The 14,249-nt window shown below is 39.1% G+C and overlaps 1 protein-coding gene across 1 annotated transcript; it reads left to right on the top strand.

Annotated features, from left to right (window-relative positions):
• Positions 1–3,633: 3,633 nt before the first annotated feature.
• On the top strand, positions 3,634–4,951 carry LOC100781241 (zinc-finger homeodomain protein 2). Its single transcript, XM_041018474.1, has one exon. It carries the CDS (start codon positions 3,717–3,719, stop codon positions 4,500–4,502), a length of 786 nt encoding a protein of 261 aa, XP_040874408.1. The 5' UTR covers positions 3,634–3,716; the 3' UTR covers positions 4,503–4,951.
• The last annotated feature ends 9,298 nt before the right edge of the window (positions 4,952–14,249 follow it).

The raw sequence follows: 14,249 nt of genomic DNA, 5'->3' as shown, positions 1-14,249 counted from the left end.
AATTAGGGTATGGCAGTTGTCATCATCAAAAAGGGGGAGAATGTGAATGTATATCATGCAGGTTTTGATGATGCCAAAGTATTACCTAAAGATGGTTGTCATCATAAAAAAAGGAGAGAATGTGAATGAATATCATGTGGGTTTTGATGATGCCAAAAAGGTTACTTGATGAGTATGGATTGAATCAAGTCAAAAGAAGAACATCAAGTAAATCTAAGATAAGAACATAGTAAGTTTGTTTAAAGAATCTCAATTTGATTGCTTTAGTTTGGACTCAACATCTTCAGTATCAAACACTCTTTTATCAAAAGCTAAATTAGTTCAAAAAGATATTTTTGAACTAGTAATCAATTACCAGATTGTGTGGTCAATTACCAGAGAGTTTGTGAAGATATTTTTGACTAATGACACAAAACTGTTTGAATTTTGATATGTGTAATTGATTACCAGTGAAGAGATAATTTTTTTTTTGAAAAGTTATGACTCTTCAGAAATATAACTATGTAATCGATTACCAGAATCCTGTAATCGATTACCAATGAAAAATCCTCAAAAAATCTTTTTGAAAAGACTCATCTCTTCAAACCATTTTGAAAAGGCACAATGGGTCTATATATATTTGTGTCTGACTTTGAAAAGTACAAGAGAGAGATTTTAAAAGAGAACTTAGTTGTTAAATGCTCTCTAAACAACTATTGGCCAAACACTTGCAAATCAATTGAGTATTCTTTTAAGATCTTCAATTTGTATTACCATCTCTAAAAGAGAGAAATTTTTCTGTAAATTCTAAAAACATTGTTGTGATAAAGAGATTGTTCGTCTCTTGACTTATGAGAATCCTAAACACAAGAGAGAAGAATCCTAAGATGTGTTCAGAAGTTGTAAAGAGTTTACAAAGATAGTGGAAAATCTCAAGTGGGTTGCTTAAGGACTGGACGTAGGCACGGGGAGTGGCCAAACCAGTATAAAATGATTTTGCAATTCTCTCTTCCCTTATCTCAGTTATTTTATTGCAGTTTACTTTGTCTTGCGCATTTAAAAGAACATTATTAAATTGATTGTTTCTTCTTCTTCTTCTGCATTCTGAGTCTATCATGTATCATTTAAAAGGGGGTTAAAATTTGTTAGCGGGAAAATTTTAAAATTTAATTAATTCACCCCCTCTTAAGTTATTGAGGTCAGTTGTTCAACAAAAAGTAATAGTCTAGAATAAATCAAATCTTCAACTACTCCCTGAATAATCCGCCCATTTATTATATTAAATGAATTAATCACACCTCCTAATAAAGACTCGCATTTATTATTCAATTAAATTAACATGTCTTTAATGCATTGCTTAGTTGAACACATAGTTTCGAAGGGGCATTGAACCTTAAGTGTTGTTAAGCTTTATACTAAGGGTTAGTCTCATAATTGGTCTAAAGAATTAAAACTAATGGAAAAATTTGAGGAACTCATTGAAGAATCAAAGACCCTAATTACAATGATCATAAACGATTAAAACTAATGATCCACCGTAAAATCACATCTTTAAATGGTCATCAAAGAATCCATCAATTTATTATTAAAACAAATTAATCACGCCTCCTATTAAAGGCTAGAATTTATTATTCAAATAAATTAACATGTCTTTAACGCATTGCTTGATTGTCCTGAACTACAATGCATTGCTTAGTTGAACACGTATTTTGGAAGTTGCAATGAATCTTAAGCGAAGTTAAGCTTTATACTAACGGTTAGTCTCATAATTGGTCTAAAGAATTAAAACTAATGGAAAAATCTTAGGAACCCATTGAAGAATTAAAGACCCTAATTTCAATGGTCATAAACGATTAAAACAAATGATCCACCGTAAAATCACATCTGATCACAAAAAAATATCAAACCATATCTTTAAATGGTCATCAAAGAATCCGTCAATCTACTATTCAAACAAATTAATCACACCTCCTATTAAAGACTCACATTTATTATTCAAATAAATTAACATGTCTTTAACGCATTACTTGATTGTCCCGAACTACAAAGCATTGCTTAGTTGAACACGTATTTTGGAAGGTGCAATAAACCTTAAGCATAGTTAAGCTTTATACTAAGGGTTATTCTCATAATTGGTCTAAAGAATTAAAACTAATGGAAAAATCTCAGGAACCCATTGAAGAATTAAAGACCCTAATCACAATGGTCATAAACGATTAAAACTAATGCTCCACCGTAAAATCACATCTTTAAATGGTCATCAATGAATATATCAATATATTATTCACACAAATTAATCACACCTCCTATTAAAGACTAGCATTTATTATTCAAATAAATTAACATGTCTTTAACGCATTGCTTGATTGTCCCAAATTACAATGTATTGCTTAGTTGAACACGTATTTTTGATCTACTATTCAAACAAATTAATCACACCTCCTATTAAATACTCTTATTTATTATTCAAATAAATTAACATGTTTTTAATACATTGCTCGGTTGAACATGTATTTTGCAAGGGGAAATGAACCTTTAGTGTAGTTAAGCTTTATATTAAGGGTTAGTCTCATAATTGGTCTAAATAACTAAAATTTACACAAATATCTCAAAAATCCCATAGAAGATTCAAAGACCCTAATTATGGTCGCCATTAACGGTTAAAACTAATGGTCAACTATAAAACCATATCTTTAAATGGTCCTCGAATAATCCATCAATTTATTATTCAAATAAATTAGTAACGCCTCCTATTAAAGACTCACATTTATTGTTCAAATAAATTATCATGTCTTTAACACATTGTTTGACAATCCCAAACTAAAAGAGTAGATTACAATAATATCCCCTAAGATTTCTTGAAATTACACATAGTACTCCTAAGTTTTTACACCTACACTAAACCCCGATCCTTGTTTGAAGAACAATATATTGACACCTGCTACAAATTATATTAACCCCCCTTAATTGTTTGCAAAATATTATACCATGTATCCTATAAGGGAGGTTGTTGTATTGGTAAAAAAAGAGAGGTTTACGTGCAATTTCAAGAAACCTTAGGGGGTATTGTTGTAATTTAGTCACACTAAAATGCATTGTTTAGATGAACACCTATTTGGAAAGGGACAATGAATTTTAACTGTAACTATTCTCCATATTAAGGATTAGTCTCATAGTTGGTCTAAGGAACTAACACTTATCAAAATATCTCAGAATCTCATTGAAAAACCAAAATCCTAATTACAGTCCTTACAAAAGCATACTTGTATATTATTTACCAATAAAGTCCTTACATCTACAAGATTTAAATCTTCATTATTTATGTAAGATAAGATTTTTACCCATCAGATTAACTTTTGTTTGCTTTCTTATCTATCAATATTAGGAGTGATAATAATATTAGATTAATGTTTTCCACCAATAAGAAATTCATGTCTCCTCAAACATCCATTAATGCTTTTGTAAGAGAGATAGAGAGAGAAATTACCAAGGTAATTGGATTTACCCGGTGGAAGACAAGGATGAAGAATTAAGAGTTGCATAAGAGGGGATATCGGGGATAAAACAGAGAAGCAGAAAAAGTGTATGAAATTGAAACTGCTATATGAGAGAGAGAAATTAAAAGAGTACATTCAATACTTCTTGTTTGTTTCCTCTTCAGCACTTGTTTATATGTTCAATCACCCACCACCCTCAACGATCACACCTTTCAAGCAAGAAATTCTCATATTTCCAAAATGGAATTTCAGAAGCATCATGAGGAAGCTGAGCTTGGGCTGCCCACAGCAGTAGCAGCAACGAGCTATGAAGAGTTTGGAATGCCACTGAATCACGGCGAACAAGAGCCAGTGGTGGAAGTGGTACCAATGGCGGTGCCAATGGCGGTTCCAGTGGCACCACCCACCAACATTGTGGCCCAAAACAGTGGCAAGGGAAAGTACCAAGAATGCCTCAAGAACCACGGTGTCTCAATCGGTAAACACATTATCGACGGCTGCATCGAGTTCCTGCCGGGGGGTGAGGAGGGCACCCTGGAAGCGCTAAAATGCGTTGTGTGCAGCTGCCACCGAAACTTCCATCGTAAGGAGACCCACGACACCTACTCAGTGCCCTTCCACCACCACCACCCACCGCTGCCACCCCCAGTGCCATTTGCAGCTTACTATCGTGCCCCGCCGGGGTACCCACACATGACGGGGCACCAACGTGCCATGCTGGCACACCCGTCCTTGTCAGGAGGAGGTGGGCCCCAGCCCCCCTTGGAAGACCTGGAGGACTCAGACCCTACGAGTGGTGCCACCACTCATGATGGGTCTGGGTCAAGCAGCAAAAAACGCTTCAGGACCAAATTTACCCAGCATCAGAAAGACAAGATGTTGGTCTTCGCTGAGAAACTCGGGTGGAGGATGCAAAAGAATGATGACAACGTCGTGCAAGAGTTTTGCTCCGAAATCGGTGTTCAACGTCATGTGCTAAAGGTGTGGATGCATAATAACAAGCACACCTTAGGTAAGAAGCCCTAGAGGCTAGAAGGAAAAAATAAATCCACCCCTTTTCTCTCTTTCTCTTTCTCTCTCTCTCTCTCGCTATAAATATATATGCTTCTATGTTTTTAGTTACCATAACAATAATAACAGCCATCATTCCAAGCTAGAAGCTCAACGTTGAAGCCTGGGAGATTGCGTTGCTGAATGTCTAATAAGTCTGCTCATGCTAGCTGGTCAAGACATTAGTTCTTAGGGTTTTTTTCTCTTTATGCTCACCTTGTTTAATTTTAATTTCTTAGGACATGGGAGAAGGGTGGGGGTATTTTCGGTAATCCATTTGGTTATGTTGGTTGGTATAATGTTTGAGGATCCATGATTCTAATTCCAACAACATTGTTGTTGGTGAACTGGTTTACTTGGTTCTGAATATCAATCGACGGTGTTTGTTTTTCTTAGTGCATGTTTTGTTACTTTGAAAAAAAAGGAATATGCATCAGAGATTAATTCAATTGTCGACACAAAAGATCAAATTTGCGGGGATACTGGGGTTTCACTGGTGACCCAAAAATTCTAATTATGGTTATTACAAAAAAAGTGTGTGATGGTCGATGGAACCCGTTTTTGGAACATTATTGCATTAATAAGGGAATAGTGATTAGTTTTATTCTAATTTGAGCGCGTGAATAGTGACGATGACAAAGGTAATTGAATTATTTTTGTTTTTGTTTGTTGATTCTGAAACTTTCATATGGTCCATATCCTAAGATCACATGAGAGCCAACAACTCTAATTACGATCATTATAATAAAAAAAATGTGTTATGGTTGGTGGAACCATTTTTGGAACATTGTTGCGTTGATGAGGGAATAGGTATCAGTTTCGTTTTAGTTTGCGTGCATGAATGATAGTGGTGACGAAAGGTAATTGGATCATTTCAATTTTTGTTTATTGATTCTGAAACTCTCATATGGTCTCTTATATACTAAGATAGTTGTTGGGAGGAGAAACTTTCTACCATCAATCTCTTCCGAATTGCATTTTTCAGGCGAAAAGATCTAAAATGGGTAATTTGTTTCTAAATAAATTTTAAATAAATACCCAAAAACACCCAAAAACAAATAAGTCGTAGTATATCTCACGATTTCTCAGTTCAAAGTCGTAATTCATTTTACAACCTTTTTCTTCTCTATTGAAGTCGTAAAAAAAATTGTGACTTCGTCTTTTCTTTTAAATGGGATTTTGAAGTCATAAATTATTTATGACTTTTTTATTTAAATTAATATTTTTAATTTTAATTTTATTTAATTTTTTATATATTATTTTATTTAATTATTTCTATATTTTTTCTTTATGTAAAGGACTTTTTTCTTAATTGTAATATACTCTAACAAGCTTAACTTTAAAGTTATATATATAGTCACATCTTCATTTTATTAGTGTTTTATTTATAGAAAATATATTAAATAAAATAATATAATAAATATTCAATAAAACAATATATAAAAATACGAAATTAAAAATACATAAAATTTAAAAAAATATTAACTAAAATAAAATATTAACTTATATAAAATTATTAGGCGAATTTAAAGTTATAAATAATTTTATTTAAATTAATATTTTTATACATATTTTTATTTAATATTTCCTATATTTTTTATATCATTTTATTTATAAAAAAATATAGAAAATATTAAATAAAAATAATATATAAAATATATAAAATATTTAACTAAATAAATAATAAAAATATTAATTTAAATAAAATTATTGATGACTTTAAAGTCTTAAATTGTTTACCATTTTAAAGTCGTAAATAATTTTATTTAAATTAATATTTTTATATTTTTTATTTATAGAAAAATATAAAAAAAATATTAAATAAAATAATATATAAAATATAAAATCAATAAATAAATAAAAAATATTATTTTGAATAAAATTATTTATGATTTTAAAGTCGCAAATCTACTTTTATTATAAGCAAACATTAGGATGTTTATTTTACAAAATTGAACAATCTAAAAAATTGACACTTGCCCAATTGGAGGCCATTTTTGTCAATCCAGTTTATTTTTTTTTTTGAGTTTCAAAATCCTCTCCCCTATGCACCATCTGGGTATTGTTGAATAGATATGCACAATTTTGCCCTCATTTTGAATTTTAAAAATATTCTCCACCCATCTCACACAAACAACACTACCACACCAGCATCGTTGTGCCGCTTCATCTCCGACCAGAACCATATTCTCCACCCTTCATCCACCATGACCAAAATTCGACCACCACCAAATAACATTGTTGCACCACCGCCACCGCGCCTCACTAACAGGTATTTCAATGTGATTGTCATACCCTAATTTCGTCTGGGGACCATATGTTTGTTGGGATGCGACCCTAGTTTGACCACTTCGAGGTACTTGGCATCCATTGTTGCGTAATCCGTGAAGTTTCGTAATATGCCGAAAGTCAAAAGAAAGCATTGTTGTGCAATCCGTGAAGTTCCGTAATATGCCGGAAGTCAAAAGAAAGCATTGTTGCCCAATCCATGAAGTTCCGTAATATTTCGGAAGCCAAAGAAGGGATGATTGCATAATCCGTAAGGTTTCGTGACATTACGGAAAGAAAACGAGTATCGTTGCGAAATTCGTAAAGTTTCGTAACGTTACGAAAAAAGAATCAGCAAAAAAGGGGGCATGGGGTGTATTTAGTAAACAGGGAGTGCAAATAGCAACCAACTCACTTGGGCCTTCCAGGAAGTTCTCCAGAATAGGTCGACTGGGCGAGCTGGGTGGCAAGCTCCTCCTCATTTTGCTATAAATAGGGGGAGGAGGGAAGAACAAAAATGTTCAACCCTCTTGGTATCTGAGAATGACTTAAAATTAGTGAGAAAAATTGTTTCCGTGAAGAAAATCCAAGCCGAGGCGCTTTCGTAACGTTTCCAAGGGTGATTTCGCGAAGATTTTCAACCGTTCTTCGTCGTTCTTCGATCTTCAACCGGTAAGTTCCCGAAATCGAACTTTTCAATTCATTCTATGTACCCTTAGTAGTCCTCATTTGTTTCACGTGCTTTTATTTTTATTTCATTTACTTTCCGTACCCCCTTTTTGACGTGCTTTAGTCATTTATATAAGTCATTTTCCTGCCTAATCAAAAATAAAATAAATTTCCATCGATTATTCGTATTGTAACTTCTTTTAAAATGAATTTCGACCGTTCGGTCATGCCGTAACCACTTTTAAAACCAAAAAAAGGCAAAATAATAATATAATAATCAAAAAATATCTTTTAGTAAAATAATTAAAGAAATCAATCGGACGTTTTTCTTTGGGATTTTCCTTTCTTAATCGAATTGACTAATAACGAAATTGAAACTAAGGCTAAAATCAATTCATAAATCAAACTTTTGTCATCACCTAAAAAGCCATTTTTTAAGGTCCAACGCCTTAAAATGGTCTTTTCCGCTTTTATTAGTTAAACATAAGATTTCTAAAAATGGCCTAAAGTCAACACGTAGCTTTATTATCTCTTTTCAAAAATAACAAGAGATCATTAATGGTCCAATGCCTTAATGTTTTCTCTCTTTTCAAAAAGAACTGAAAGATTGTTTAATGGTTCAACGCCTTAAATGACCTTTCATTCAATCAAAATATATCTTGCAAAGAAGGATAAAAACAACTTAACCAACACTTAGTTCTCAAAGAACTACGTAGGTCTGATTTCCTTATCACAATTGAGGAATATGTAGGAGCAAGGGAAACACCCTCGTCGACCACAAAAAGATAAAAAAATATAAAAGGCATAAAAAGACATAAACACATAAAAGGGAACGTAAAACAAATTGAAGTCATGTTTGCACATTTGATTAAAGGTTGTCGTCCCTTGTGACAGACGTGTGGGGTGCTAATACCTTCCCCGTACGTAAATACAACTCACAAACTTTTCACTTAAAGTTCGTAGACCACGTCTTTTCTGGTTTTTCCGACGTTTTCCTCAAATAAACGTTGGTGGTGACTCCGCGCGTATTCCTTTCTTGGAAGACGCTTCCAGCAAGTCCCGCATCGCCCTCCCGCCGAAGGGTAGGTTGCGACAGTTGGCGACTCCACTGGGGAATATTTTAGAGAGTTAGGCCATTTAATCTTACGCAATGTTTTGTCATGACTTTCTCCTTTGTTGGTTTCCCTTTATTTTTCATATGTTCTTGTATATATAACTCTTTGATGCTTTTAGTGTGTTTCAAAATGTATGCATGAGGTAAATATTTATTCATTTGATGCACGCAAAGACCAACACTATTTGCACACACGGTGAGTTGAAAAAGGGCCCTATACCCGGGTTCGTGGGAACATAAGGAGTGGAGGTGAATCTGTGATCATGCTAGGTCTCCGACTTGCTTGATTACAGTGAACCCTCATCTATAGTTTTTCTCTTTGATAACATATTGTTGCTAGTAGTCCCTACTGCTGCAATATGTTCTTCGAAGGAGATGATACCTCTAGAGACCATCAAGAGAGATATGACCACCTTGGGAATTATCACTAAAAGCCTTTTTAGTTCCCTCCCATATAGGTCCCTTAAATAGGGGCACGGAGCAGACACGTTGCGTTCCATTTTTCACACTGCCATGCATAAGTGTCATGTACCCTTTTGCTTATATTTGTTTGTGAATATTGTTGTACTATGTACATCCCCGTGTTGTGCCTTTCGCATATGCACCATGCACGGGTTCTGTCTTGATGCCCTCTCTTTGGCAAACCAACGGAGGGTCCATGTCACCTTCTTAAATACATACGTCGGGCACTGTGCTACCCCAAGACGTTGTATCTAAGAAGGAGACAATTTCCCGGGCTCCCGTATTCATAAATTGCATCTGTGTCATATGCATTTCTTCATGCATTCATCCATTCCACCCATGATAGATGTCAGAGTTTTGATTCGCACTAGATTTTGTTTCACTTTAGTAAAACATGGGATCAAGTCAAATGCCTTTGCTTAAAATGAGGTTCTATCAAGTCAAGGTCAAGAGCCTAGGAATCACCAGTCTAAAAGAGTTAGGGCAGTTGATGGGTCAGCTCCAGCGGCAAGCTTTTCACAAAGCTTAAGGTAAGATCTGGGACCTAGCCATGGCAGAAGTCTCCACAGAGTCCATTGCCTCCCTCGCCCAGTATTATGATCAGCCGTTGAGATGCTTCACTTTTGGGGACTTCCAGCTATCACCCATGGTGGAAGAATTTGAAGAGATCCTAGGATGTCCTCTAGGGGGAAGGAGACCATACCTCTTCTCAGGGTTTTATCCCTCATTAGCTAGAATTTCTAAGATATTCCAAATCTCGGCGCAGGAATTAGACCACAGAAAGCAAGTCAAAAATGGGGTGGTTGGAATACTGAGAAAATGCTTAGAGGCAAAGGCAAGAATCTTGGCAGGTAGAGGCGAATGGGCCCCGTTCATAGACATTCTCGCACTGTTGAGCTTCGGAGGAGTCCTCTTTCCAAATGTGGATGGGTTGGTGGACCTAGCAGCGATCGACGCTTTTCTTGCTTATCATGACCACAAGGAAAGCTCGGTTGTCGCTATGCTAGCCGACCTATATGACACTTTCGACCGAAGATGTGAGAAGAGCAGTACGAGGATTGTTTGTTGTACTCCGGCTCTTTATGTATGGTTGGTTTCACACCTTTTTCGCCAAGAGGTGAGGCATGCTTGCCCGCTAGAAAGCCACCGTTCATGCACAGAGAAAGGAGGGGCAAATTGGGACCGACTCTTAGCAAACAAAGAAGAAGCTTCGTCAGCTGGTTCCCTCGATGGAAAGAAGGGGGAACCGGGGTTCTTATTTCATGCTGAGGATTTCTGAATGTTCCCTTGATGGGGACAAGGGGTTGCATCAGTTACAATCTCGTTCTTGCTATAAGGCAACTTGGCTACCCTATGAGAGGGACACCACTAGAGGAAGAGCTCGTGCCTGTCATTTCACGAGGTTTCAATAAGACCAACATGGATGTACTTCAGAAGGTCCGCAAGGCATGGGAGGTGGTGCAAAAGAAGGACAAAGAACTCAGGGGCAGTAACAATGGGCCCATTGGTGGCTACTGTAAGTGGTTGAAAGCCCACGTGCAAGGTTTGGATTGGCTCCCGAGTTTAAGAACCGCTAAAAGGGAGGAAGTTGAGGCACCAGAGGAAGATGAAGAGGTGCAGGCCCTTAGGGCAACACTCGAGCAAGCTCAAACAGTCAAAGAAAGGTTCAAATCAGTAGCTCTGAAGATCCGAAAGGAGAATGCCGAACTGAGAGATATAAATATAGCTACCACCAAAGCCTTGGAACAAGAAACCAAGAGGGCTCGTAGGGAAGAGCACGACCGGAACAAGTTCTGAGGGGCTCTGTGGGGCAGTAACAGCGTGCTTAAGCTCCGGAGAGAGGAAGGGGACCAATCATGAGTAGATAGTTTGATCTTGAAAGATGAGTTGAAGGTTTGCTCAAGGTCCAAAAGAAACTTGTCTTAGCGGTTATGCAAAACAGAGACCAACATGCTAGCCATCGTCAGCAGGTACCAAGAAGAGCTAAATCTAGCCACGGCCCACGAGCATAAAGTGGCGGACGAGTATGCCCGAGTGTACGCGGAAAAGGAGGCTAGAGGAAGGGTGATCGACTCGTTACATCAAGAGGCAACAATGTGGATGGACCGATTTGCTCTTACCTTGAACGAGAGTGAAGAACTTCCCCGATTGCTAGCCAAGGCCAAAGCGATGGCGGACACCTACTCCGCCCCCGAGGAGATCCACGGACTTCTCGGCTATTGTCAGCATATGATAGATTTAATGGCCCATATAATTAGAAACCGCTAGGAAACTTGTATTTGTCACTCAAATCTTGACTAGTTATAACTTTCTGAATGAAATGAGTTTATCCCATGTTTTTACTCCAAAAGTCAGTGCGAATCAAATCACTCCCGCATTTTATCTCTAGCATGCATTCATTTTTCTTTACCTACTCCTCACGTTTGGTTTTTTAGGAAAAACACCATAACTAAACATGTCCCAAGGCATCCCTATCGCACTAGATCCAAATCTAGAACGATGGGTGATCAAGAGGAGACACGGGAACAGATGAAAGCCGACATGTCGGCTTTGAAAGAGCAAATGGCTTCCATGATGGAGGCCATGTTAGGAATGAGACAACTCATGGAGAAAAACGTGGCCACCACTACCGCTGTTAGTTCGGCTGCCAAAACAGACCCAACTCTCCTAGCTACCGCGCACTATCCTCCCCCAAACACGGTAGGACGAGAAATGAGCACACTAGGGCACACCAGCAACCCTCATTTGGGATACAACCGGGTGGCTTACCCTTATGGATTACCACCTAATTACTTGCCGCTAGTCGTGCATGATGACGCGAGTTATGTCTCTTCCCCCATCCTTGAAGGGGAGCCTCCTCGACAGCCCGATGAGGCCCATGAAGATCATCGAGAGTATGCCCAAGGAGATGTCGATTTCTACCCCCCGATCCCAGTCGAGGGGCCGACACCCAACATATTGCCTCAGCACAACCTCACAGAACATCCAATATTCTTGTCCACAGAAGGACCACCCCTAGCGGCGGAAGAAAGAAGGAAACTCGATCTTCTCGAGGAGAGATTGAGAGCTGTTGAAGGCTTTGGTGACTATCCGTTCACGGACATGACGGATCTTTGCTTGGTATCGGATGTCGTCATCCCCCCAAAATTCAAGGTACCTGATTTCGACAAGTATAAAGGGATGACTTGTCCTAAGAACCATCTCAAGATGTATTGTCACAAGATGGGGGCGCACTCTAGGGATGAAAAGTTGTTAATGCACTTTTTCCAAGATAGCTTGGCTGGAGCCGCGGTTATTTGGTACACTAATCTGGAAACTTCCCGCATCCGTACTTGGAAGGACCTGATTACTGTCTTCTTGAGGCAATATCAGTATAATTCTGATATGGCTCCTGATCGCACTCAGCTACAGAACATGGTTAAGAAGGAAAGTGAGATCTTTAAAGAGTACGCACAACGGTGGAAGGACCTGGCAGCACAAGTGGCCCCTCCCATGGTCGAAAGGGAGATGATTACCATGATGGTAGACACCTTGCCAGTGTTTTACTATGAGAAGTTGGTAGGCTACATGCCTTCCAGCTTCGTGGACTTGGTGTTCGCCGGGGAAAGAATCAAAGTAGAGTTGAAAAAAGGGAAGTTCGATTACGTCTCCTCCACAAGTGCCAATGCTAGGAGAATCGGAGCAACTGGGGCAAAAAGGAAGGAAGGAGATACCCATGTCGTCTCTTCGGCGCCCGCATGGGTCAAGCCCCCGCAGACCTGTCATGGTACATCAGTACGCGCAACATCATCTGAGCTTCTCAGCTCATGCCGGGAACTCCTCCAATTCAGCACCCGTACAGCCTAGAGCGCCCACCCCGATCCAACGGGAGGACCCCCAAGCTCCGGCTCCAACCACGACTCGCCCGGCCGGCAATGCCCACTTTGGTGCTGGTTCCAACTCGATGAGGAACTTTCCCCCGAGGCCGATTCCAGAATTCACCCCGATCCCAATGACGTATGAAGACCTCTTGCCGTCCCTCATCGCCAACCAAATGGTCGTAATAACTCCCGGGAAGATCTACCAACATCCTTTCCCAAAGTGGTATGACCCTAACGTAACTTGCACGTACCATGGGAAAACCCCAGGCCACTCCACCGAAAAATGCCTGGCCCTTAAATACAAGGTCCAACATTTGATAGACACCGGATGGCTGACGTTTCAAGAGGATCGGCCCAACGTGAAAACAAACCCACTCGCCAATCATGGAGGGGGAGCAGTTAATGCCATTGAGTCGGATAGGCCGCGCAGGTCTAAGCCTTTAAAGGACGTGGCGACCCCTAGGAGGTTTATCTATGAGGCCCTACAAAAGGGGGGTGTAATTCCCCACGGTGGGCATGAAGAGGATTCTTGTTTGTTGCATCCCGGTGAGCTATATAACATGGAAACATGTTTAGCAGTGGAGGACTTGTTGCAACAGATGATAGATCAAGGCTGACTGGAAGTCGGCGATGAGGGGAGGGAAGAGCAGCATATATGTATGCAGTCCACAGATGAAAGAAGTTTTGGGAGGCATAAACCTTTGGTGATATATTTCACCAAGGACGCAGCTCCACAAAAGCCTCGATACCCCTCGGTAGTTAAACCTGTTCCTTTCCCATACCGAAATAGCCACGCAGTCCCGTGGAGGTATGCACCTCCAAGTGAAAGGAAAAAAGAGGCCACCGACATCAGCTCGTTGTTAGCTAAGGTAACCAAATATCACGGGGCTGAGCGGTGTGACCCGCAGCGGTCGCGTGTTTGCACCCCCCGACCTGCCAACGCAACCCGCAAACGTTAAAGGGAAGGCAAAGGTGGTGGAAGAACAAAATGACAAGACGACCCTCACTCTAAACGAGGATATTCCAGTGAAAGGTCTTTCGGAGAAAAGGAATGGTTGTGGCAAGAAGGAAGTGTCGCTAGAGGAAGCAAGCGAGTTTCTCCGCATTATTCAGCAAAGCGAGTTCAAAGTTATTGAGCAGCTCAACAAAACCCTGACCAGGGTCTCTCTTTTGGAACTACTCATGAACTCTGAGCCTCATCGGGCTTTGCTAGTAAAGGTCTTGAACGAAGCCCATGTGGCCCAAGATATCTCTGTAGAAGGCTTTGGGGGACTCATCAATAATATCACCGCCAACAACTATCTCGCCTTCGCTGATGGAGAAATCCCTGCCGAGGGGAGAGGGCATAAC

Source organism: Glycine max, chromosome 8 (assembly GCF_000004515.6).
Source record: "Glycine max cultivar Williams 82 chromosome 8, Glycine_max_v4.0, whole genome shotgun sequence".
In the NCBI taxonomy this organism is placed as follows: Eukaryota; Viridiplantae; Streptophyta; class Magnoliopsida; order Fabales; family Fabaceae; genus Glycine; species Glycine max.
This window is presented reverse-complemented; position numbering and strand designations above follow the sequence as displayed.